The sequence below is a fragment of the Drosophila navojoa genome, chromosome 5, assembly GCF_054131105.1.
Source record: "Drosophila navojoa isolate 15081-1374.11 chromosome 5, UAZ_NAV_1.0, whole genome shotgun sequence".
Classification (NCBI taxonomy): domain Eukaryota; kingdom Metazoa; phylum Arthropoda; class Insecta; order Diptera; family Drosophilidae; genus Drosophila; species Drosophila navojoa.
The window spans coordinates 4,782,138-4,810,111 of NC_142893.1; the positions used below are offsets into that span (position 1 = coordinate 4,782,138).

The 27,974-nt window shown below is 43.5% G+C and overlaps 2 protein-coding genes across 2 annotated transcripts; one reads left to right on the plus strand and one right to left on the minus strand.

Annotated features, from left to right (window-relative positions):
• On the plus strand, positions 1 to 1,926 carry LOC108654953 (cytochrome P450 9b2). Its single transcript, XM_018106573.3, has 4 exons — positions 1 to 292; positions 365 to 875; positions 942 to 1,578; positions 1,697 to 1,926. Exons 1-4 carry the CDS (start codon positions 90 to 92, stop codon positions 1,861 to 1,863), a joined length of 1,518 nt encoding a protein of 505 aa, XP_017962062.1. The 5' UTR covers positions 1 to 89; the 3' UTR covers positions 1,864 to 1,926.
• Positions 1,891 to 26,712, minus strand: esn (espinas). Its single transcript, XM_018106572.3, has 6 exons — positions 25,446 to 26,712; positions 13,399 to 13,957; positions 12,406 to 12,519; positions 11,440 to 11,568; positions 4,783 to 4,986; positions 1,891 to 4,653 (listed from the first exon to the last, which is right to left on the minus strand). Exons 1-6 carry the CDS (start codon positions 26,435 to 26,437, stop codon positions 3,193 to 3,195), a joined length of 3,459 nt encoding a protein of 1,152 aa, XP_017962061.1. The 5' UTR covers positions 26,438 to 26,712; the 3' UTR covers positions 1,891 to 3,192.
• Positions 26,713 to 27,974: the final 1,262 nt, after the last annotated feature.

Below are 27,974 nucleotides of genomic sequence, written 5' to 3' on the forward strand. Positions count from 1 at the left end.
CAGCTGAGACTTGCGGGTGGTTAGAAGCGTTCTATTCGCATTTAACAGAGTGAAGATCAAGGTCGTCAAGTAACTGCTCCACTAGAAATATGGATCTTACTTTGTTGCTGGCCCTGGTGGGCCTTTTTTACTTCACTTACAAATGGGTAACGGCACGGCACAATGAGTTTGTGGTGCGTGGACTGCCCTTCGAGAAACCCTTGCCCATTTTCGGTAACAATGTCGATGTTGTGATGAATAGGGCCTCATTCCAGAAGCTCGTTTCTGAGTTTTATGCTCGCACGCGACAGCAGTAAGTAATCAAACGCACCCCAGACCTATCTCAAGTATTTCCTGTAAGCTTTTTGCCTTGATTGATCTATAGCAAACTGGTGGGCTACTTCAACTTTCGCACGCCCATGATACAAGTGAACGATCCGGAGCTCATTAAGAAGATCACCGTGAAGGACTTTGAGTACTTTCCAAATCATCAAACCTTCTTTTTCACCAACGAGCGATTGATTAACGATATGTTGAGCGTGATGAAAGATCAGCGCTGGAAGCACATGCGCAACACCCTAACGCCTGTCTTCACGTCGGCCAAGATGCGCAGCATGTTCGGACTGATGAACGAGAGCTTTGTCGAATGCATGGATCATTTGGATCAGATGTCCAAGACAGCTGTCAAGCCCGGCGAGGGCTTCGAACTGGAACTGAAGGAGGTGTGCAATAGATTGTCAAACGATTTGATTGCAACCACAGCCTTTGGTCTGAAGGTCAGCTCATACAAGACGCCAGATAATGATTTCTATGAAATCGGCAAGTCAGTAGCCTTCTTCCGCGGCAAGGCTCTGTACAAATTTATGCTGTCTGCAACTATGCCCACATTGTTTAAGGTATGTTTGTCTATTAGATAAGACATTTGCCTAGACTTGAATTGAATTCAATTCCTTTCTTTGCAGCTTCTCGGTTTCAAAATCTTCGACTCGCAGAAAACAGAATTCTTCATTCGTCTTGTTGTCGACGCCATGAAATACCGCAAGGAGAATAATATCGTGCGACCCGACATGATTCAGCTGCTCATGGAGGCCAAGAAGGAGTCCGCGGAACAGTGGAGCGACGATGAGCTGGTGGCTCAGTGTTTCATCTTCTTCTTTGCGGCATTCGAGAATAACGCCAGCTTAATATGCACCACCGCCTACGAGCTACTCAATAATCCCGATGTGCAGGAGCGGCTCTACGAGGAGGTCAAGGAAACACACGAAGCGCTGAAGGGTGAGACGCTTAACTATGATGCGGTCACTAAGATGAAGTATTTGGACATGGTTGTATCCGAGTCTCTGAGGAAGTGGGCACTGGCCGCTGCAACGGATCGCGAATGTGTTAAGGACTATACGCTCTACGATGACGATGGTACGAAGCTATTCGAGTTCAAGGCGGGCGATCGCATAAATATACCCATCATTGGTCTACATTTGGACGATAAATTCTTCCCCGAACCGCACAAGTTCATACCGGAACGCTTCAGCGACGAGAACAAGAATCAGTTAGTGCCCTACACGTATCTGCCCTTCGGAGTGGGTCCACGCAATTGCATAGGTGAGTGAACTCAACGAAATATCGGAGAACTCTGTTCAATAATCCACATTCGACTTTCCTCAATTCCTTTTTTTATAAGTTTCTGCTACATTAATCGTCGTATGGTTGTGTATTCCAGGTAATCGTTATGCTCTGATGCAGGCCAAGGCCATGTTGTACAATCTCGTGCTCAAGTACAAGATCGAACGCTCTCCCAGGACTGTCACAGATCTGCTGAGCGATTCGCGTGGCTTCCAGCTGACACCCCAGAACGGCTACTGGGTGCATTTGGTGCCCCGCAAATAAATCGATTGAAACACAAATTGTTATTCGTTGAATTTACATTAAAATACACATATGCATATTGTATATTTATTTATATTGTTATTTTTGATTATGTTTCCATACACACTGACTTTAATACTAAAGATAGACTTAAGATCTAACTCCATTTATAGACAATTGGTAATACTTAAGACTCGTCATATGTATGCGTTCCACACCTATATCTGGCTTAACTTTCCAAATTCTTTCACATTTTATAGACATCATAAATTTTGCAAATGCCTTTTACGTTATTGTTTTATTTATTTTTTACAAGTTTCATAAAACACGAAAAAAAAACTTTCTCAAATATTCTGGACACATTCAGCTTTTATATAACTCTTTCACTTTCACACAGGCCAACGGGCGAAAGCCAAAGCATTACATAAAAGCCTAAATATACCCATAAAAAAAAAAAAAAAACAAAAAAATCTTTTGCCAACAAAATTTTAGAGATATAAAACTGTATATAAAGAACTATATATATAAATGTATATATATGTATATATGTTTGCATATGTTTATCTGTAACTATGTAAAGTAGGGTCTCAACGTGGAGAGGGAATTTTCTTTATAAGTTATTGCACATTTGCTATGCGAAAACTTTCGCTCTTTTCTCACTATTTCTTATTGTTTTACACACAAATTCTTTTGTTGGCAGTTGCTTTACATCATTATTTATTGTTCGTTGCATATTTTTTTGTTTTTTGTGGCTGGCAGATTCTTAGCTCTATACTATTATCAATATTTATACAGTAAAGTAAATATAATAATATCTATATGTAAATGCTTGATATACCGTTTAGATTTGTACAAAGTTCTTGATAAAATCAGTGATATCTTATATATATAAATACTCGGAATACTCGTGAGCTGGAGAATGTAGTAGGAAAGAAAAAAGCTAGCTGCATAGAATGGATAAATATCATGTACAAGAAGAATAGAAAAGAGAGAGAAAGAAAAGTAAGAAATGTTGTCTTACCAGCTCACATTACAGCTAATTTAAATGCCCGGAATCCTTAGTGTATAGTCAATATTTCTCATATATGTGTTTGTATGTCTGTATATATGTATGTAGTATTTATCGATATGTCTATGTACACACTTTGCCATTGCAACACGATTTCAAACGCTATATAGACGCTGTGCATTGCCCGGACGCGCCTTACCCAGCCCGAAGAAGTTCCAGACGCGCCTTAGGCAGCCCGGCTTCTTCTCGGGCAGCAGACTGAGGCTCTGCTCCTCGAGTATGGTGTCCAGGATGTAGTAGCTACTCAGATTCAGCGGCGGCGGCGGCAGCATTGGAGGTGGTCATGATATTGTGCAATTCTTGCTCTCGTGCATAATTGCGGGCATTGTGGCAGCCGGAGCGCCCAGACAGCTGCCCGTCGAGCTGCCCAGCTGGCCATTATTGTCGCCCGACTGGGCGAGCTTCTTCTTGCGCTCGTAGGCCAGCGCATCGTTGGGCACGTAGGCGACACGCACACCGCCGTAATGCTTGCGGGCGGGCAGCCGGTACACATAGTCATCCATGTCGCTGGAGGAGCTCGAAGAGCAAGTGGAGCAGATGCTCGCCACATCGCAATTGTCCAGATTGTTAAGCAGATTCAGTGCACCGCTGCCGGCCTGGGTTTGGGCATTGTGCAGCCGTAGATTCGTCTGATTGATCTGCATCTCCGAGGAGCTGCGCGATTGATTGCGCCGCCGTCGGCGTCGTCGCGCATTCGAGTTGTCCGTGTAGCTCTTCGAGCGGGACATCGTGTCCTGCACGCTGTGGAAGCGCACTTCCTTCAGCGGCGGCCGATTGTCCAGCTGCTGCTGGCCGTGCTCCTCCTTCTCGTTCTGCTTGGTCGCGAAGAGCTGCTCGTAGCCATCGTGCGGCAGCTGCAGCTCTCGCACTGACTCATTGTCCAGCTCCAGCTCGTTGCCCAGCTCCTGGGTGCTCTGCGTCATGTCCGAGTTGCTGGGCGAGTTCAGATTGATCTTGTCTATGCTCTGATAGCTATGCGAGTCCTCCGCCTTGGACAGCAGCATGTCGGGCATGGAGGATGTCAGCTGCGTGTCGCCAAAGATCGACTTGTCACCTGAGCAGATGTTGTCCAGGCTGATGCCCAGCTCCGTCAGATCTATGGGCGGCGGATGGGCGGGTCGCGGCATGCCAGGCACACAGCCGCCCAACAGCAAATCGGCCACGCCCGCTGCCTCCATACGCTTGCGCTCCTGCCGCTCCAGCAAGTCCCCGGCGCTGCCCGTGCTCTTGCCACCATGTCCGTGCCCATGGCCATGGCCATGCCCGTTGCCCACCCCAGTCTTGCCACGCCCCGCCGTGTCGGCTGTGCGTCGCGGCGAGCGCGCGATTTGGCTGGAAGTGGAGGCGCGATGCGTGGGCCGCAGCTGCGGACCGGAGCTCGTGTCCGAAGGCGTTGGCGGCTCGCCCTTGCTGCACGCTATTGAGCAGTAAATGGTGCCACGGCGCGGCAGAAACGGACGGCCCAGCAGCGAGCAGCGGCACGTGCAGCAGGAGAAGCACTGATCCGTCGCATGCCAATGCTGACCATCGTGGCTCATCTGGCCCTGATCCACACCAATGACCTCGCCGCAGTAGTCACAGTACTCGGCGAACATGGTGTCAAAGCAGCCCAAGCAATACGGCTTGCCCTCGCGCATTATGTAACGCTGGCCGCCCAGCTGATGCTCGCACTCCTGGCAGGCGAAGTGCTTCATGTGCCAGGTGCGACCCTCGGCCTCCGTGCACTCATCCGAGAAGATGATCTGTGTGGTGGATGAGAAGAGCAAGCGAGATGGTAGATGGTGAATGAAAGTGAAATGTGGATATAAAAGAAATACATATACATATATATAACCCAACCTGAAGAATTCTAATTTAGTTTCGTTACTCACCTCATCGCAAGCGGAGCAGCGCGGCTTCTGTGTTTCGGCATGATGTCGGCCGCAGTAGAGATTGCCATCGCGATGGAAGTATATCAAGTCCATGAGCAGCTCCTTGCACACACTGCACACAAAGCAGCCGGGATGCCAGCAGACTTGGGCGCCCAAGCGCTGGGCAAAGACCACAATGTCACCGCCGGAGAGCTGTTCATTGCACTGCAATGAGAAGAGAGAGAGGCATTAGATATATATCGTATAAATAACAAAAATATGCTCAAGTTCTGCAGGGAGAGACAGTGTGGCGATAGAAATCTGCAGCGTCTGCTTTGGTTGGGCAAAATATTTAAGCGACTATAAATGCTAAATAACGGTAATAAAACGCTTAAGCCCCCCAAGCGAGGACACGGCACACAGAACCAGCACGAGAACAGAACGCCAAACGGCCCCGTCCCTCAGCCATCCCTCGCCCACACTCTCACGATTACTTTGTGGTTTTCTTTTTCACAACGGAAATAATGCAAAAATAGCTGCCGGCCATGTGCCCGGCCTCGTCGCAGAAGTGCTCCCTAGAGAGTGGAGAGGAAAAACCAGAAGACTTTAAACTGTTTGGATAAAACACGGAGCACGAAACACGAGAAAAGGCCGCAAGGAAAATTCTGGTGTTGGTGTCGCACTCGCAATACGAGAGGAGTCAAAGTCGGAGCAGGAGTAGGAGTTACTGCTGCTCTGGTTGTTGTCACGGAGCCCAAACGGAAGCGCAGTTTTAATGACTCAACCTCAACTCGTTAAAGTTGAAGCAATTCGCATAATGAACTCATTTACGTAGAGCAAGCAACGTAATAGGGTCAAGAGAGCTAATGTCTTCGTACACTGCTTAAGGAATATGTTTGCTTTCCTAGAACGAAAAACTTCCCTGAGGGCGGCAGCTATATGGGATTCCTAGTTACTTGGAGCTGAGCTCTTTTAAGGAAATGCGGAAGAACATGCGGTAAACAAGCTAATGCCATGGCGCTGTTATATGAGAGCATTATTAATAGATTCACATAGGTTCAGCAGCATTAGAAAAGTGAGCTTAAATAATACCAAAACTGAACACTAAATACATCTTGTAGAAGTATATATACTTGGATCTACAGCAAGCAACATTACTCTGATTTTATAACGAATTGATCTGTGTATTAGCTGAAAATAGAAACATTTAAGCTTCATCATATGGAAGATTTATTGCTTTCTACACTGAAGAAAATTAGTCCCTTTCTTGGATACAAATAACTATTATCTTTTTGACTAATGAAAGCTTCTGAGCTGCAGATAATGAAGTTCATAATTGAAATAAGCCCTTAATTGCACTGAAAAGAATAAGTCATTCGAAAATACTTTTACTTTTGTGCTAAGCTCATGAGAATCAGGTTGCAAATGGTATACTCTGCTAATATCTTTCCCACGAATACATTAGGCTATTTAGCTATAGTTGTCATATCTGAAACATAAATAGAATTCCATTAGATACCTACATTTCTAAGAAGTTCGAGCTAACTTTTTAATAAGTTCTAGCCAAGTTAATGTCTTTGTTGTAGAGCCGGATACCCGACATTTTAGTTTTATTTCTTTTTCGGAAACCTATTTGCCACTTCTGAGAGCCTTTGAGAAGGATATCTCCCCAGCTCCGTTCCATTTTATGAGCATGCAAAGCAATTAACGCAATTGCCCTGATTTATGAATGCTATTTTGGTGGCCCACGCCAAAAAAGTTGCGGCACATGCGAAGCGGCTGCCATTTTGCGGCTAGCCAGCCCTTAGGCCCCAAACCCTTTTGTTCGTCGCTGAGCTTTTAGGTACGACAAAAGCCGTCGCCAATTTGCGCCATTTTCGTTTCAGCTAGCGTTTCCTGTACTGGTTGGCTCACCCCCCAACCCACCGACCGCGCGTCCACGATTCGCGCACGCAAATTACCCCAGCAGGGCCGCAAAAGCCACAAGACGTTGCAAGGACATTGTTGGAGTGCTGTGGAGTGGTAGAACTGTTGACTAGGCTGCTTGCAGCTTCTTAACTTTCCAGGCTATTAAACCTCAGTCGGATGCCAGTCGGTTGGCCTAACCCCTCCCCTCACCCCCACGCCCGCAATCAACATTTACTTTTGCAAGCCATTAAACATTGACAGCCAGTACCTCCCAGGCGCCAGCTTCAGCTTCAGCCCCAGCTCCAGTTTCTGCTTACAGGGCTGATAATTTCCTTGGCCTGACAACTTGGCCCACTGCATGCGTCGTTAATTGTTGCCAACGTCGTCTCGTTCCCCCTTCACAATGGCACAAGCAGCCGCCACGCACTTTAATTAGGCTCAAACCCAGGCCCAGTCGCTAATGATGTATTTTTGCGCATCCTGTTGCGGTTGAGGCTTACGTCTTTCTCTAGTTTCTCTTTTTCGGTGCCAGCACTTTGTTGTGGCTTAGACAACTTTTGGCCGGAACAAGTGCACTGAGTAAGTAAAACTTACTTATTCTGTGGCTAAACTAAATTGCAAGTGCAAAAGTTTTGCTAGTTCCCCTTGCCATGTGTCCACTTAAAAGGACATTTTTCAGGATTTTCGCCACTGCCACTGCTGCTGCTGCCAAATGTCGTGTGCTTAACAGCAATCGCTGCTCATTTATCTTATCAATCCAATTAATCCCAGTCGCCAGTCGCCAGTCGCCATGCAATTGATGAACCCTAAAACGTGGAGTCCTCCAGCGCTGCACTGCAGACAATTATGCTATTGACAAATTGTACCTGGCTGCCACGCGGAGGCGCCACCTGGCAAACAGCCCTAGCTGGCTGCTTCTGTTCGTACGTAACCCATTTCGTCTGTCTGTCCTAATCCGAACTTTGGCGCTGTGCCCGACAAACTTTGCAGCACCAACAAGCAAGACAATTTCCTGCCCAATTCTGCTCTACCTCGCCCATTTCATTTATTCCCTCTCTCTCTATCTCTCTCGCTCATTGCACAGTGCCTTCAAATTATTAATGACGCTCGTTATCGTGCCCTTTTCAGTACATAAACTTTTTGCTTAACAGGCACAGCGAGGCAACAATATTTGCCAGCTACCTTTTATTTGCACTCCCCCAGTTCAGTGGAAAAAATACTGAAAATATATTTCATGGCATTTTCTTAATAATTATTTTGTATTTCATCGTTGCCGGGACGACCTTTAGTGTCACATCCTTGTCAAGCTCGGCTGTCACATCCGCTCAGCTCTCTACAGTTGACTCCATTGTTGTTCGTGTGGAAAATCGGAGCTGGCCAAATCATTTGCTAACTCTGTCTCTCACTCTGACTCTGACTCTGACTCCGTGTCCCTGACCCCGACTCAGATTCCAAGTTTGACGCACGTTTCTGGCCTTGTGCTGCGACTCATTTACGCTTGACTGAATTTGAGTGCTTTTTGGCAGCATCAGCAGCGACAGCAACGACAGCAGCAAGGGAGTAGACATCATTCAGGCTCATTGAGCGTTTTCATAAATTTCCTTTAAGCATAATTTCTGCTTGGCTATCCTCCGCGCATTTCCCTTTACCCAGAGCCCGGCCCTCGCCAGATTCAGTGGGCGGCATTTGCTTTGTTCACATTTTAACCTTCGTTTAGCAAGTCGCAGTTATGGTTTGTGAATTTTAAGTAGCCAAGCTCGGTGCTGTGTGCACTGGCTCTGGCTCGTCAGTTTCTGCTCATCACATTTAATCTGACTTGGCTTATCAGATTTCATTAATATGGCATTCATCTGCAGTTGAACTCGAATGCTTTGACCCGAATAAATATTCATTTACAGCTGGCTAAAGGGCAGGAATTTTTCTAGTTGTCACGCTGAATCTACTAATTGAATCTATATAAATATTTATTATATAGTATATGCATCTGCTGCTACTCCAGCTTAACTACACTATTCCTCATTTCCTTCAACAGAATCTTAAGAATTTATATCTCACGTTAAGCTGAGTTGTGCAAAAACAGTTTAGCTTCAGATTAACCGCAGTCATTAAGCAACCGCTATATACCAAACTTATTTATGACTACCTAACGGTATTTATTTTATTTCTTTTCTATTTTCGTTTATATAACTCTCTCCCTCTCTCGTTCAATTGATTGCTTAACTCTAACCAAAATAATTATATAAATACCGTGATAATAGCCACATTAAATTTTTATTAAATATTTATCTTTTTTAATTTACAACACATCTTTGAATTTTATTGCATTTCTAGTTATTACGTTATCTAAATTCACATCAAAATTTAATTGATCATATATATCTTTTCTTATTTGCTCACGAAGTATGCACACTTTCCTTTAAGTAATCAAAATTGTCGCCCATTATAGAAACTTCTCAACTTTTAATACCCAGCAAACTCTGCTGCAGGTAAACTTTCAACTGTATAATTTCCAGTGGTAAAAGTCGCATCATAAATAACTAAACTGTCCTATAGGGTAAGCCCTTGAATCATTGATCAAAACATATGAAATCAAATATGTGACTGCACTTTGGCATTAAGCATGAGTGGAGAGGACAAACTTGGCTTGAATTGAAAACTTCGCACGCTGTTCACGCGTCTTGTCTCTCTAATGAACTCTGAACCTGGCGTTGGCCCGGTCCAGTGCTGGTCCTGGTCCTGGTCCCGGTCCTGTCTGCCATATAAGTCGTTGCGGCAAGGCGTAATAAATGCAACTTGGCTGCCAATTTGGTCGTCGTCTCCCACCGAGCAGCAAGCCATAGCCAAAACCAAAGAAAATCACTGGAAAAACTTGGGCACAACTTTAATGCCAGGCAACACCTCCGACGAGCCGCAACGCCCACGCACGTAGCAGACAGTGAGGCATCTGGCTGGCTGGCTGGCCAAGGGGTGCGGTGGGGATCGGACAAATGGATGCTGCAGTTGCTGCTGCATGTCCAACCCGTTGCCCAGTCGCAGACACGCAGCACTGCGTGGCAGCATGCGGCATAAACTTTTTAATAAGTTTTACGAGTGGCGAATGTGAACACAATAAAATCAAGCTCCACAACTATCTGCGGCAGACAGTGGGAGCCATGGATCGACAATGGCGACGGCAACGGGAACAGCATCGGGATACGGTATCAGGGTTATGGAATATGGTATGCAGCAGCAGCAGCAGCAGCAACAGACAGGCCAAGTTGAAAGTTGAAGCTGAGTTGGTTAGCCAGCACGCACTCCGCTCCAGAGACTGCCAAGCTAATAACAATGCAAATTCTGTGCATGAGGGGGAAAATATTTCACTACCTTCTGCTGAAGGGGCAGCTACTGCTACTACAACACTATTTTATGCTACAAGCATTGTGCTTTAGTGCCATTTCACTGCGTTGAACAGTTTCTCTCCCTAAATATACATATACAACTATATAGATATATATATATATGTATGTACATTCACTTTTCGCTCTATGCTGCAGTCCAAAAAAACTGACAAGCAGATTGGACTTAGCAGTGCGCGACTAGCAGCTGACCTGGGAATGTTAATCGGCTGTAATTTCTAGAGATAATATTTATTATTGGAAGACATATTCATACAGTGTTTCTATAAGCTATAGCTAATAATCTTGGTTAGTTTATAATGAACAGTCATTATTTCTAGCTGAGCCTGAGAACATAAGCAAAATTCCACTAAGCCAGAGTTATTAAGGAATATTTGTCTATTTTGTCAATTACACTGTTATTATTATTTTTTTTTTTTTAAGTTATACAAAGCTATAGATATATAGAGCCCTTAAAATTTCTAGTTTCTGAATATTCCCTCATTTTTCTTCAATATCTATTAATCTAAATTGAGCATTTGTACTACCTCAGCTAAGCTTAGCCTTAGCTTATGATTAACAGATTACTCCCTGATCAAGTCTTCGTCTTCAAAAAACTTAAATGGCATTAATACTCTATTTCATAAGTGACGTAATTGCCGCAACTCCCACAGCTAAATTGCTTCCATTATCGCTGCTGCTCTCATAGTTTCAATACAGCTTTTGATATCCACTTTATAGGGTATTTGAAATCAACTTTCCGCACTCCATAGTCCACACATTTGAGTGCCGTAGCGCGCAGTCTATGCGTGAGTGTGTGTGTGTGTGGAGCGTGGAGTGGCCTTTTGTATTGCTGTTTGCAATGGCAGTTGCTGCAATTGTTTCTGCAACAACGTTTTTCATTTGCAGTTTTTCGCCTTGTTGCAGCACTTTGCCGTTTGCTGAAAGTGTACTTAATGAAATCTTTTTGTCATCTTTTATTTGAGACGCTGCCAACTTGCGATACGACGCGACGCGACGCGACGTTTGAAAGTTAACCGTTGGCCCCCGCCCAGCTCTGTTCCCCTGCACCGACCAACGAGTCCCTTATTGTTTCTGGCAGGCGCCATTGTCAATTTTTTTCTTCGTTTTTGTTCATTTTCATTCCACCCACTATTTCAAGGCATCCAGCGAGTCCTGTCAAAAGTCAAAGTTTGCGCTAAACTTTGCCTCGACTGGGCGCGCTGGCAAAAAATGAAATCGAAACTCGCCTTTTCTTCGGGCCGCCGCCTTTGTTGCTCATAATAAAATGCAAATTTCTTGGCTCACAATTAAGTTGAAGGAGAACAAAGACAGGGACAGAGGGAGGGAGAGTGGCAGCAGAAGGACTGTAGATGAGCTTGCATATTGTACTTACCCCCTTGCAGGGCCTTTCATCGGACAACAGCCGCACCGCTCCACGTCCGAGTGCTTCCCGCTTGCGCTGCGCCGAAAATATTCGCAGCTCCTTGCGCTCCTCGTCGCTCAGCGAGTGGCAATAGCGCACCTGCAATGGCAAAAGCAAAGGTAGAGGTTATGGGCAAGCATGTTTAATGGTAGCTGAAGATCGGGCTGGAGCGAACTTTTCTTGTATTGTAAATATTAATTAAAATCTCTTTTACAGCAGCTCAAAAAAGGCAACGCCAACTTTTTTAATCTCGCACTGCAGCAGGGGGGCGTGCCTTGATTTTGTATACAAATTTATTCTTCCCTTTCTTTTCTCTTGGCATACACTAGCTGGGGAGCTGCTCTACTTATACTTGACAGTTGCTGCAGCTAACCGAATCTATTATCGTTGACTGAGCTTATTTAATAATGATCTTATATGTTGGCCTATCTGAATTGAGCAACTAGAAGGAATGATTGCAATTTGGCTTAAATCATGATATGAAGGTATAGCAAAAATAAACTTTTTTTCTTTAAAGAAATCTACAGAAAACGATTATTAAATATTTTTGTAATTGATGTTTTTTTTTTTTCGAATCATTTATTTGATTGTAAACTTTTAGAGAAGAGACAAATTTAATTTTCATTTTATTTTTTTTAGCCGTATAACACATTTAGTAAACTTTTAGTCCTATGCAATCTGTTCTCATTTACTACACCATCTGCTAGGGTATTCTATCTTCTATCAAGCTAAAACTGGTCTTTTTCCATTTAGTGTCACTTTGGTTGCGTTTCGATATTCTTAAAAGAAAAACTTGGCAAACGCTCTCTCTCCTCCACATTAACTGCATTTTTATGATGCCCGAGTTCTTTTTCGCATCGAGTGCTCCCTAGTGCTACCAAACTGATGAGTCGAGTCCTTTCTGGCTGTCGTCTTCGCTTTTTGGCTAATACTCACTTCGTTATCTTGGGGCGGCAGCTGGTGCAGCAATTGTTTCACGCGATACTTTTCCCCCGGACTGTTGACGTAGGGCACTTTGTCGTCCGGCAGTTGGCTGAAGTACAAGCGAACCTGTTAACGAGCAGATAAAAACGAGACAGAGACAGAGAGAGAGGGAGTTAGAGATTGTTCATAATCAGATATAAAAACTTAAGCACTGCAGTTATATATATATTAGCCATAAACTTTAGCTTTAACGATTTGGCGACAAATTCCGTGGGAAGCGTTTCATTAGGGACAAGCCATAACGAATTAATCAACGTCCACTGACAAAACGCTTTCACCGACCTGGCCAAAAGCCAATAACAACAATGCACGCCCACAGCGCAAATATCGACAAGCAAAAACCAACAAAAAACATAAAAACAAAAGTAAAAGCCACGCTGCAAAACGTGCGAAAGTGAAAAAATGTCGCGAAAAAGTCATGAGCCAGCAGAATGGCAGGGGAAAAACAGAAACAATCGAACTGCCCAAACGATTACAGTTCGATTTTTCTGCCATTTTCGTTTAGTTTTTCCCGCGCCCGTTATGCAAGCGACGACTGGACTGAATCCAAAATGCGGGCAACAAGCGCTTTAATTACAAAATGCTTTCGCTTTTCGGATCGATTGCCAGCCGCCAGATTGGGGCGATAATTATCGAACCGAAAAAACAAAATGGAAAAGCCGCTTTTCACCGGCAATTAAACTGCTCTCGAATTTCCTTAAGCGCGGCGTCAGTGAACTGGCGCGCTGGTTGTGATTTTTGGGGCCGTGGCCAAGGCAAAGCGAAATCAAAAGTCAATTGCCCACGGCAGGTGGTCAAAAAGAAAACCACATGGCAACCACATGGAAATCAATGCAGCCGTTGGCTTTTTGATTTCACCTAATTAGCTGCGACAAATTGCAGCCATGTGTGTTATGTTTGCGGACCACGCCCCAACGCCCCAACGCCCCATTGCCCATTGCTCACCTGATCGGGTCGCAGACCCGGCGGCACCCAGGTGTACTCCTCCAGAGCACAGCCACTGTCGTCGTCCGACTGTGAATTGCGCTGAAAGTCCAGCTGCTGATGGTGGCTATGATGATAGACACTGGCGGTGGCGGCCGTCTTGTAGCTAGCGGTGCGCAGCGGCGTGGCAACCACCGAGTTGAGTGGCAAATGGTTGGGCGGCTGGCAGTGGCGTCGCTGCAACGGCGACACAAAATGCGACGGCGTCCCGCTGCTGCTAGCCGTCGATGGGGCATCCAAATTGTTGACCGTCGAAGTGGTTGAGTGGTTGCTGCTAGCAGCGAGCTGTTGCTGCTGCTGCTGCTGCTGTTGTTGTTGTTGCTGTAGCTGCTGCTGCTGCTGCTGCTGCTGCTGCTGTGGATAGGGCGCTGCACCTCCAGCCTCCAGCTGCAGCAATTCGCTTTCCGTTTGCGTGTAGTAACTGCTGCCGGGCTGCTCCATCTTGAGCTGTTGTTGTCTGCTACCGCAGCTACTCATGCGCGGTGCGGGAGTGGGCTTCAATTTGTGGCTCAACTGGTTGCTGCAAGTAGATATATTGGACACTAGAGATTAGTCTATCACCATATTTCCTCTAAATTGAGCTGTAAGCAGATTACGATATACTCTAGAAATTTAAATACAGTTTAAGATAGCCAAGTTTAAAATTTAATTCAGTTGTATTTGTTTCAACGAGTTTGTTTATTTCTCACATGAATAAATTTAATTTAAGACTATTTATAATTTATAAAAAATATTTCGTCAGTATTTTTAACATATACAAGCATCAAAAGTCATCAGCCTTAAGCAATCTTGAGACAAAAACTAATCAAATTAAATTATAATTGCTTTATTCATCATAAATCATCAAGCTCTCTTGCGCTTTAGGAGCCCACCCATTATTACATAATGTGCTACATATAATTAATAGAGCTGCTACAACATATCCACTTGACTTTATGGCTTCTCTTGAATCCCCGCCCAGTCACATTTGCAAATCCTGTTGCATGCTAATTCGGTTGGCCTGAGACTTGGTAAATTGCGCATACGTAATGTTGCTCCATTTGCAGAAACGATATGCACAGTGGTATGGATATTATTAGAGCTATATGTGCATGGATATTCAACTGAATATTCATATTCATATGCGCATGATGAATGCTGACAAGCCCAATTTGCAATTAGCCGGCTGAGATATAGCGAAAACTCATTTAAATTCAACGCGCCGGACATTTCTAATCAGCCAACATGTTGCAGCTGCTGGCGCATGCGTGTTGCTGTCCAATTTATGAAATTTCGAAATTGCCAGCGCATGTCGGGCCATCAGCATGTGGCCATCACCATAGCCATAGAGTCATAAACTTTAGGCTCCGTCTCTGACCAATGTGGAATCTGCGTTCGTTCCCTGCCTGCCTGACTGGCTGGCCGACTAGCTGGCTGCTTGCTTGCTTCTTTCCGACTGCCGCATTTTCTGTGTACTTTCACTCGAAACACACTCTCGGCCGATTATGCAGCCAAGCAGCAGCAACAATTTGATATTGCTTTAGAAATTCCAGCGGCAACTTTTAACTTGCTTTTCATATGGCACCCAGCTTGCTCATGTTTCAGTTTTAATTTGCCTTTAAATACCCTGCTTATAGATGGCCGACTTGAAGGGCAGTTTGAATGCAACTCACTAATGTTTACATAATCAAGCGAGCATTCAATGGGAGACTAGGCATAAAAAATTTTATCTTAAGATAGAGCTGCATTAGTAAATGTTCTTTTGATTGACGGTACAAATACTCAAGACAGAAAGCTGAAAACTGAAGTCGTGAACTATCAAATTTTTTATAAAATCTCAAATAAACAGCTTGGAAATATTATACGTATTTTATCACATTGTTAAAAAAATAAATAAATAAAAAAATAAAATGATATGAAACAAATTTAAATTTTTTTTTTTTTTTAATATGAATTAATTTTTTTATGGCTTAAACTGAATCAGATTATTTTGTATTATATTTCTATATTATTCGCTAGTATAAATTCTATATTTTACATATTATCGTGAATACATCATCTTCAGCTAATACAAAATAATTCTATTCTAATAGCACACCTCAACAGGGCATTTGCTAGTCAATCAAAGCCCAACTCTCACATTCTTACATGATTTCTCTGTTAATTTCAGCTCGCCCGCGGGCCATAATTTTGTGTTTGGGTATTTCTGTTTATATTTTCTGTTTCTGTTTCTGTTTTTTAATTTCAGCAATTAAAGTCATTTGTGTGACTTAACGCCAAGTGCCTTATGCGTTTAGCTCTGCATATCAGCGTTGCAGTTGCGTGTTAGGCTCGACTTTTCGAGTTAAACATTCTCATTCATAAGCCTCTCTGGATTTATATCACATTGCACAACATCTGGAGCATGAACAGCAAACAAACAAACAATCGAATCAACAACAACCAGCTGCCTAATGTCCGAGCTGTAGCCTAATCAATGTGAGAAGCAGAGGCTAAAAGCAATTTGCCATCACGCCAAGCGATTTATTTGAATAACTTGTAAATTTATGCAAATGAATGATAACAAGAGAGCCTCTGACTCGGCCTCTGCTGCTGCCACTGCCTCTGTCGTTTGATCAGAGCCAAGTCAAATTTGTGTGGGGCTCTTTAATAGTAGCTATACGACTATAAGGCCTTGACTGCGCAGACCCTTTCGCCAAAGCACAATTTAATGGGTCTCGCACTCGGCAGACTGTAGACTGGGCTGGCTGCATGCAAAAGTGAATGTCTTGCAGCGTGTTGCATGTGTAGCTAACTGATGGGCATTTGCTATTAGCATTAACACCATGTTGTAGTTCAGCCGGAAGATCACCAGCGATAATATTAAACAGATCGTTAAAGAAAAAGAAACAGAAAATACGATTCCGCAGAGAGATGCTAGTGAAAGTTTTATGTGCTACGTTTTGTGGTTTTCCAATGCAAATTCCATTTGTTATGTTGGACAGTGCCAAAAAAAAGAGAGATAAAATAAAGACAGCAACAACAATCAAACATACACCTTATCCACATCTGCGTGCGATCAATCAAAGGGGGCGAAGACTAGAGCGTTGCTTTCTAAACGGCAGTCGATCCATTCATTGCGATTGTCAACTGCTGCCCAAACAAAGTCAAGGCATAATCTGTCACAAATGAATTGTGCGCCTGTTGATTGACTTTGATAGCCCAATACCAGCGTCAGCCCAATTCAAATCTGGCCAAAGCCAAAAATTTATAAAAAAAAAAAAATCAAATAAATTGATTGCCAAACATGGGCAAGACTGTTGACATACTCGCAGCTGTCCAGCGAGTCTCAGCTGTTGGCCAGGCTGGGTCGGTTTTCTCTTTTCGTGCAAAACGCCATAAGCAACAAGGACGGCTCGCATGGAGCTTAAGCAACTGCGGGATGATCTGCACTTTGTCGAAAGAAGTCTTTTTTTCAATGACATATTTTTCCTCAATTAGTTAGCGAAATACTGATTGATTGCAGAGTAGTTGGACTAGGTTTTACAATATATTTACTTGCATAGCGAATAAATATGTATAGAGTATTTGAAGTCAGTTAACTCTTGCGTTTCATTTCGTAGCTATTGCTTGCAATTTGATTCGCCATACGCAAACGGTCTAGCATGGAGCTGACGTGCATCTGACCAACTATGGTGCGATCTCTGACACATGCATAAATTTGGGTTAAGAAGATTTTGAGTTTCGAGCTTGAGTTTATTTGGTTTGATGTTTGTCATTTCCTTGATGTGTGTGTGTCACAACTAACCAGACGAACGTACGCTGGCATATGAGCATAATTAAAGTAAAGTGCTTGACACATACATATTGCAAATGGAAATAAAAGTAGAAATGGAATGGAATGGCTAGACAAGTTATTGCCACAGAGAATAGCTAAAATAGTAGGCCGACCCCATAGCCGATATATGTCAATTGTAATATTCTAGCTGGCAATAACTCTTTATCCGAGCTTATCCGAAACGCTATAACTTTCATTTCATTTATACTGCTGAGCCAATATTTGCTGCAGTTAAATGCCAGTTGATATAGTTGGTTTTACATTTTATCCGAGCTTATCCGAGATAATCCACATTATTATACATATATATTTTAACTCTTACAAATTTGATAACTGATTTTCGTGTTGTCCAACTTATCCGAATTAAAACAAGATTTAATTTTAGTTTAAGGTGCATTTATTTGTTATCCCTCTCACAAACCCTAATCTATTAATTAACACTCAAATCAAATTCATGGGCTTAATGGAGTACTTTGATTGGTATCCGAACCATATACGGAACTGTAATTCACTTAAATCCAATCGCTATAAATCCAGCTGCTTGATTTGTTATCTCTTTTCCGTGTGTTGTTGGCCAATGCAATATACAGCTCATTAGGTAACATTTCAGCAATTGCGGCACGTTTAATTCAAATGCCAATGCCGTGAGCCCGTTGCTTGGCTAATAATATCTCAATTATCCGCATCAGCACAGCTGATTGGCAGTGGCTATCCGGCAGTGTATAGCGAATGCATTTCAAATGTTGTCTTCTTTCCAATAGAGAGTAGCTGTGGCTGTATGGCCAGCGATTTCATTAAATTTTAGACACGCAGTTTCTCCAGAACTGGTTCAAAATCATTTAGGCACATACACACACACACACACATACAGAGACACACCTCTGTGTGTTGTGCTGATGTACCCCAACCAGTTTCCTAGAAACTGAGCCGAGAGAGAGAGAGAGAGAGAGAGAGAGAAGTTGCACTACGACACGCAGACATTCGGCTTGGTTCGGCTCGGGTGGGCAATTGAACTACGTGGAAATTAAAACGAAACATGCAATTCTTGGTAATTGAAAAATGTAGAAGAAGCAGCAGAGGCAACCGCAGCAACAACTGAACCGAATCCGCTTTAAATTACTTTCACAATTGGTCAAAAGATAAACTGTAGTCGACTATAAGTGAGAGAGAGAGAGCAGCTTGGGATTATCTGCACACGATCTGTGGATCTTGTGATTTGTAGCTGGCATTTAGGCCTAAAATGTGTGGTGGGGTGGGGGGGCGTTGGCAGCAGTTGATGCTCCAGAATCGAAAATGCGATTATATTAAAATGTTGCCACGTTTTGGGCGTGGCGCATCAGCAGAGTCAAGGCCCCCACACACTAAACTCTGTAGAGCTGCAACGAGTCGCTCTGTCTGCCGTGCCTTTTCCCAGCCCATTACGAAATCTGCGTGGCTCAGCCTCTAATTTGCCCTGACCTTGTTGCGTGCCTTTGTCTTGGTTTACACAAAAGGGGCGGCAGCAGCATAAAAAGCAGAGAGGCAGAGAGAGATAGAGAGAGAAATACTTTATACATATAAACAACAAGCGAAACAGACCAGTTTATATATGTATGTGTATAGATTTATAGACATTTTCTTTTTTTTTAGAGTTCCAGTTGCATTTGACTCGAGCTTGCGTCACACATAACAAAGGCCCAAAAGCAAACAAGTCACGTGTGTGTGACTGTGTGCAACACGTGTTGTTGTCGCTCAAAACTTTATGCATTTTTTATGAGCATGCACAACAAATACACACACACGCACACACACAGATGCACACTGGCACACGCAACAATAATGTGTGTTGTTTGTTGGCTGTCTGCGCGCCTTTTGGCCATTTCTTTTGGAGTGCCTGATGGGCGCAACCTGTGGCAGCGCCGGTTTGGCCCGTTGCGCAAGTTTGTGTCTGTGGTGTGGAACGCCTCTTTAAGTACCGCGAGTGATTTAGTGCAATAGTGCCGTTAGACTAAAGCAAGGCTAAAGCTGTTGACTGCCTGCTGATAAGCTGCAGCCGTTGCAAGCAGCAGCAGCAGCAGCAGCATTAGCCACACATCTTCACACACACACACTCACATAGAGCGCAGTCAACAAACATGGTCTAAAATGCATAATTAATCGAACTGTGCACGGTTTCGACTGCTTTGCAGCATGCCACATGTGGCACAGGCACCACAGAGCACACGGCACTCCACTTCACTTCACTCTACTCATTTCTCGCATTGAGTCGTTTCGCTTTTTGAGTTTTTTGCATTTTGTGCTGGAGCTCATTTCTTTTTTACCTCCGACTGTCATTAACAGCCTGTGCATAATTTGCTGCTATGCAAATGCAGCTAGATGTCTGCCACTGCAACCAAACTACGGCTCCTGCAACTGCTCTGGCCTGGCCTGGCCTTGTCCCTGCTGCTTCCCACTCTGCCGCTGCCTGTCAGCGTCTTTGAACACGTTTCAGCGCTTGCCCCGCTCGTTGCAGCATGTGGCAGTGCTTTAATTTATGCAAAATGTTGTTGTTCTACGGTTATGCAATACCTTTGCACCGCCTCTCCTTCCCCTCTACAAGAGCTGCTACCTCAAGCCTTGCCTACTACTGTTGGCTTTTAACTTTTCGTTCATCAAACACGCTACCAAATTCGTTAGCTTTCAAGTTCACATTTAGCCTTCATTTGGGCCAAGTTTATTGATTTTGTTTTGGATTTGTTTTTATTTTTTCTCATTTTTTGTTCAACAATAAGGAAAAATAAACTGGCTTTTAGAGCTATCGAAAATTTATGCGTTTTAAATTGTTGTAAATACTTCGGCTGACGCCCATAAGCGGAAATAGGCAGCAAAAAAAGACCATGAATTGGCTGGCAAATTAGCTGGCTTTTTGTGTTATAGTTATTTATTTTCTTTGGCTCTTAAGTTAATAGAACAGGTACAAGGTACCGACACATACATATGTATATGGATACACATACAGATACATGCACAGTTACATCTGCAGGTAAAAACCGACTTGGCATACCTCAAATATTGAGAACAATTGGTAGACAGAGCTTAGGTTGCTTTGCAGCAATTACATGCAGATTGAGTGGCCGATAATAGGAGACTGAGGCGCGACTGTTCTCAAGCACACAAATAAAAACTCCCACAGTTCTTAGAAGACATAAATTAGATATTTCTGTCTTTTCCACATTTAATTTAGCCAGCGACGAAGAAAGAGAGGAGATGAACACACACAGAGAAGAGACAAAGAAGCCTAAGAAAAATAAACACGAAAGTTATACATAGGTGATAATAAATGTAATTGCGTTGAGCTTCACATCAAATTAAGGCACGGAGACTTCTCTCGCATCATCAAAGAGATTAAGTTTTAAGATGACCAAATAAAAATTTAATTATGAGAAAAGTCAAGAAAAATATATATATATAAAACGAGCTCCATCAGACAACAACGAAAACTAAATAGACGAAAGCAGAGCGAGCAAATCGCACAGCCAAATCGAAGATGAATGAATAGCAGCAATACAATAAACCAATAACAAAAAAACCATCAAAGAGACATCAAGAAACAATTCGAGCATAGGAATTATTCTATGACGAAAAAGTTGAAGCCATCAAATTTGAAAAGAAGAAATCAACGAAGCGTTCAACACGTCGCTGATGGATGTGTCTGCAACTGGGTCTGCCCAACAGGTGAGTGAGAGCGAGAGAGCGACAGAGAGGGGGGACCTGTTGCTAACGTGGGAAACTAGTTTCAGCGACAATTACCAAAATAAGAAGAGGCGCAACTCGTCAGCAAAGAGAACAGAAATGTATTTAGAAGACTCGAATTCAACCCTGTTGCGGTTGCTGCACTTGCCGCGTTGCAAAGCAGCTCAGCTGACCGTGAAGCGGCAGCGGGGGCATGCAACAGAGTGAAACAACAACAAATATAACAACCACTGCACTCAGGCTAAGGTCAAGCGTACCGGAAGTGTGGCATATAATTAATTGCAGCATGTGCATCATGACGCATCGTCATCGCAGTCAATTGGCGATATTTTTCCCACACACCGCAATTGGAAATTGGAAAATGGGAATTGGAAATGTGCGTCTGCGTGTGCGTGTGCAGTGAGCCATGAAAGGATTAACTTTAGCATGTGGCACACACACACACATACATACACTTTGATATGCCGCCTGTGGCAGCTTTCCTGTTAACTGTAATGTGCAACAAGCAAACATCGAGCCAACGGACAGCCACATTTCAATTAACCAAAAGCGAGGCGAGCAATCTCAGAGACAGAGAAAGCTAAAGTAACCGAGTGATAGACAGAGGGACTCGGTCTAATCACCGCCTGTCACAACAACACAGACTCGTTTCATTGACCAGACCGGCGCTTATGTAGCTGCTCAAATGGTATCTGCATTTTGTATCCGTATCTGTATCTCCATCTGCATCTGCATCTCCATCTCCATCTCAAAAACTCTGTCTGCGCATCTGGGTCTATGCCTATGCTAAAATGCGCAATTAAGTCATCATGCCAAGCATTAGACGCCAAGTGCATTAGCCAAACGCACACTTGGTCAGGCAACCAGGAAGCCAACCAATCAAAATTATGCTACTACAAATACAAATACAGCTAAGAATCTCGCAGAGATATATCCCAAATCAATTCACAATAAACTCAATACGAACAGTAAAAGGAAAATACAATATAGGAAAAAAAAACTCCAATTCCTTGCTATATTTTTACAATAAAGAAGAAATACTTCTAAGTACGTCAATCCATCCCGACCGACCAGAACGTAACACCGGTCCAAAAAGTCTATAATACGAAAGATAAAGAAAAGATTCATACGGATACTTTATAAATAAATACTGCTACTCCAATCTCTCCACTCCATAAATGAGCACACAACTAAATGGAAACATCCGACTAAATAGAAACATGAGGAATCATCCGACTAAATAGAAACTGAGGAACTGAGTAACTGCGCAACTAGTTGGCTAATGAAGCTTGAAGCGCAACTCGAGCAGTTCTTGAATTGGGATTAGTTGAACAGGATCTTGTTAGCGAGTGAGGAAAGCGCCGTTAGTTGTGGCAACTTCCTCGCCTCGTCGAATGTTGGCCAGCAATTTATCAAAATGCAATTGTTAAGGGGCACTGGCGCGGCTCATTAACGCCCCACTTGCCGCTGCAGCAGCAGCGCTTGCCGCGTGGGCGACCCTGGGGCAGGTACAAAATGCAAGCTAAAGACGCTGTTGACCTGGCTCTTTTGGGCATGCCACTCACGCCCCAAATGCGCATGTACACATGTTTTTCTAACTTAATTGTGAGGCGCGCGCGCAGGCACATGTAGCCGCATGAATAACATGAATAACAAATGCCAGCATCAGCATCATCTCGAGTTGCGTCAAGTGGGAGCTAGGGACAGCTACAGGGTGCAGAACAAGACACTCGAGTGCAGCTGCCTGTTAATAATTTGCGCGAATCTTGGCCAAGCCAAACAGCTCAACTCAGTGCCGTCAAGTGGCAGAAATATTTCAAGAAAATCACGACTTTCATCTCGAGTTTTTTTATTTGGCTACCAAGCGCAATGCCAACCGGTCGAAACGTCGTAGCTTCACCGTGAGACTTCAACGAAGTGCAAATAAAAAAGAACGACATAGGAAATAGACAAATATTGAAGTTTAGTTTATCCCAAAGTATCTGAAGCAGGAGATGAAAGCTTCCCAAATTTCGCCAAAACGAAGGACCAGATCGATTTCAATTTGCAGTAAATATGATTCAAGCTATACTTTAAAAAAAACACCGACTAAAAACTCCCAGACACACAAACATTGCCGGAAACCAACACTGCCAACATTTGTGTTAGGGTACTCCGTATTTCACCAACCCCTACTATATGGAATTTTACACCTGATATTCTCAACTTTCAACTAAATAGAGATAAAAATAACCAACATTTAAGCCTCGTGTTTATCTCACAGATTACTCCACCACTAAACAAGCCACGACGACCTCAGATTGACTTATGGCCACAAAATTGCGAGTGTGCGAACGAAGAGATCAGAATAGCAGCAATATATGCGCTATAGAGAGATCTCATATAATAACCATAATCAGAGAACAGGAAATACAGACGCCCTTCAATTTGGCTGGTTAGGGCCCTTCTTTTTTGAACTCTCTGCTGTGACTCGACAACTTTGCCAATTATTGCAGCTAGCAGGCTGAGTGATTTTCTTTAAATTGAATTTCAACCAAGCAAACCACAAACAAAAAATAAATATGAAGCAAAAATCCGCGACGCCTTCAGGCATTACAGCTGATAGACAGGGCCAACATTTATTGGCCCGTATCATGAAAATGATGGTGATGGTGATAAGGCAATACTGGCAATGATGGCAAGAAAACAGGTGAAAGATGCATTCGTTACGAGAGGTAACGCCCACCCGAGGAAATCAAAAAAATAACTAACAAAAAATATATTTCAAACTCCTTCCGTTATTCTACTTTGATATGTTTTATGAAATCCGAGGGAGCCCCGCCTAGCCCCCCCACCCTCCTTCTGGCCTTTGCCATTTCAATTAGCGTGGCATAGAACCTGAAACATAAAAACGGTGCTAGAGCTGTTCAAACCACACAAAACTAACCAAAAGAAATATGAAAAATAAAATACTCCGAATGCTATCTGAACGTCAAAGACAAAGGTAAATTGGGCATATAAAACTTCACATCCATAGACTAAATAGTTTAAGCACAGCATTTCTTGGCAACCAAAATTCAGTTTGAAGGCGTTATTTATGTATGAAGATTCAGAATATGTTTCGAACAAAGTGAAACGTACGTATTTGTCAGAAGACATTAGAATTTCATAACAAAAAATAAACACACCAAACTGAACCATCGAAACCCGGACTAAAAAAAGTGGGTAGTGTGAAGCGATTACATTGGATAAATCTCCAGAGTTACGAGGAAGAAAGCGTCAAACAATGCAGCAATTAACAAAGTTAGAGCCGACATTTTTTCAACAGCTATTACCACCAAGTCGGAGAGAGTCAGAAAACTTGACGTTCCAAGAGTTCTATCGTGAACTTCACAAAAATTCACTGTACGAGCCAGTCTTATAACAATTTAAATTGTATAAGACCTCTTGCATATAGCAAGGACTTCGTATTTTAGCATGAATACCATCCCCCATGAGGTACTCAAGAACGAGCCAGTCTTCAAACAAATTGCTTAAGACCTCTTGCATATAGCAAGGACTTCGCCAACATAAATAAAGACATATTCCCAAAAAAAAAAAAAAAAAAACACAAAAAAGTCCAAAACAATTCCAAAAGAATTGAATGGGAGCAATTCAAAAACCCAAAAAATTGATTGCTAACTTATGAACATAGACTTGGGGAAAGTCAAGTGCTCCGCACCTGAACCAGTTGAGAATTCTAAGCGAGAAAAATATGAAAATCGATTTTCAAGCTAGTTTTTTAAAGTTTACTTTTAGGGGCCAGAGTCATACAGACACAAACAGTTATGAGGCTCACATTGTTTTATAGCTAAATAATATCTATTATGTAACAGATATATATATTTCTATTATGTAAAATTTGTTTATAAAATTAAAATTCAATTTTTCTACTTTAGAAGCTGTTTATCAGCCTATTAAAGAAACAATGAAAAAAATGCGAATATCTCAATTAGGCATCGATTAAATTTCCAAATGGCCATAAAAAACAATCAAATTCTTTGACTTTGTTCTACTTGTAGCTCATAAACGTTGCGGATTACAAAACGTCGGGGCACTCGAATGAATGCCTCGACTGTGAAAGCTTTTTATGAGCATTTTAGAGCGCCGTCCATATAAAGCTATTAAACAACCATTAAACTAGCCCATAAAATGTGCCATATGAGTTAAGCTCCTATCAGTGGGTCCGGGCTCTCTGGCTCATTAATTCCATTTGCTATCCCCACAGGTTCGGATAACAGAGCCGAAAACAGTTGGGCAGGGGGACGGAATGTAAAACGCGTCAAACGCATTTCAAATTAGTTTTGCCGCTGTTGCCGCTCCAATTAGGAGTCAGCTAGGGTAGATAGCTTCTCATCTATAGATTATCTTAACAACCTGTTGGGGCTCTCCTTTTGAGGTATTCGACTTGGATTAGAGAATTATGGGCAATGCGATAGATAGGCAATGCTTTCTAAGTGCTCTCGAATAAGGTTGAACTCACGTTTTGGCAGCTAGTTGCTGTTGTTGTTGTTGTTGTTGTTGTTGTTGCTGGCCATCAAACTTGGCCAATTGTTCTTCAATATCGCTTAATTGCATATCATCGGCAATGGCTGCTGTTTCGCAGCTGCCACGCCCACAGTCCAACAATTGATCCGTTTGCGCATTGTGCAGCCAAACCGCGTTTCGATTCCGGCAAACATTTAAACTGAGCAGCTCATTCAGTGGCAATTGCTGATTGGGTCTGTTTCGATGCTGAACGCGCTGCAGCTGCTGCGGACTGAGGCAGCCGGTTAGCATGGCCACCTCCACGTCGTCATCGGTTTCGCCATTGCAGGAGATGCCCGATGAGTGGAAATGCTCCTCCTGTTTGGCGGGCAAACAGTCGCTAGACAGATCGCTGCTTATCAAACTCGACTGCTGCGAGTGCAGAGCGCGTGCCAAGCTGGGCGCAGTTTCGTCCACATAGCCAGGGGCTGGCAGCTCGAGTGCGATGTCATAGGGCGCCAGCTTGACCCTCGTTTTGGTCTTCACCGCAGATTTGACCAAGTGGCGCTGCTTTGAGCAATTTGACTTGAGCTTGCGTGGCGTCAATTTGGTGACTGTCGATTGACGCGACTGATGTGTGCGATGCACGGTTAGAGCAGCAGCCGGAGTGGCAGCAGCAGCTGCTGCCGGAGCAGGAGCCGAAAGATTTTCCTTGCGCTCTGTGGAACGTCGACGACTGCGCCGTATGCTCGGCATATTGCGCGGAAACAATTTGCCAACATCCGGTTGTGAAATTTTCGATACACTATCACAGCTTTGAATGCCGCTTCCACTTCCACTCCCACTGCCACTGCCACTACTGCTGCTGCTGCTGCTGGTATCCGTAATGGCCAAAACCGAAGCGCATTCGCTGTGTCGTATAACTTCGCGATAGTGTTTGTTGGCATCGTTTTGCGCGTGGGGCAAGCAGATTTTCCACCAGCGCTTCTTGGCCAACAGCTTGGACATATTTGGAACACAATTGAAGCTGCTGCCAATTAGCGCATCACAAATCAAATCAAATCAATTGACACCGTTGCACTGGTATGTCGGCTGTCGGCTGCACAGCAATTACTGTCCGCTGCAATTAACTGCGAATCCGTTTGTGCTAATTACGTGCGTAAAATCAATAACAGCACGAGAAATCAATCAAAATCGAAAATAAATTGCGCGCAATTCTCACCGCGTGCGTCATACGAACTGTGCGCTTTGAAGTCGCGATCGCTACTAAAGAAGTTGCGCGTGCGTCGAAAGTTGTTTCAACAACAGAAAGTTCAACACAGCAGAAGCAAACAGCGAGAGAGAGAGAGAGAGAGAGAGAGAGAGAGAGCGCGCACACAGGTTGATGCAGGTCCAATTCAACATAGCCGGCTCAAATTCACCTCGCGATCAGGCACGCGCTCTCGCACACAAATACACACACACACACACACACACACACACACATGCTAACAAACTCGCTCTCTGAGCTGAGCTAAGCCGCTCTCTCTCTCTCTCTATCCCTCTCTTATACGCCTAGCAAGTGCAGCTCAGCGCGTAACAGGTGTCGGCCCGGCTTAGGGAGTGAGACGAGTTTGACTTATAGAGCTGCAATTTTGAGCGCTTTTTGTTGTTGCTCTCAGCGCCTGTGATTTGTGGTCGCATTCTATGCGCTTATTAAGCGGCTATTGGCGTGAGCGCTAGGCAGGCGCTACTGGTTGCCTGATTGGCTGCAGGCCACATATGACACATTTCAGGCACTTGGCGTGAGTGACCCATTTCGAGTTGAAGCTCAGCTATGAGCTAATGCTGCAGGGCTCTGTTGTTGTTGTTGCCGCATTAGCAACCTTGCAGCAACCAACATTATTATGTGTGGCACAGCCGGAAGGGTTGCAGCTTCGAATTTCACTCTTGATTGACAGCATCGTAATGCATAAGAGTGAAATTAGCTGCGGCTGCAAATGATTTTCCGACTTTCTAAACTTTAAGTCGTCAACTCATGTTAAAATCTCAAAAAAATAAAAGGAAAAACAAAAATTTCACTTGTGAATTCGTTTCTTTGCACTTACGTCTAATATTTGCCAAGTGTCGTATCCATTTTGCTGGCCAGCGCCGTAGAAATTGTTTGACTAACTGTAATGAGAACAAAATATGCCAATAAGCAAATAAATTAGGGAACAAAGTTGAAATGTTTACGCAGAGGCGTGGAAAAGGGGGAAAGCTCGGCTAGAATTATACAAAAAACGTGCAACTAATTGCCAACAAAATGGCAAACAACAGAATAAACAAAACTGTACGCAAAAGTATTTTAATTACCAGCATTTGCAGTGTCAGAACAACATGCCACGCCCCCCCACCACAGAGAAGTGCGTCCAAACTTTATTTGACAGTTACAACTGAACAATTCATGAAGTGAAATGCGCAAAACGAAACAATTTTGATTAAAACTTGCGACACGCAGCTGGCAGCTCAAACTGTCAGCCAGATGTGGGAGGGGAGGCGGTGGGCGTGGCAGCGAGGGTAGTAC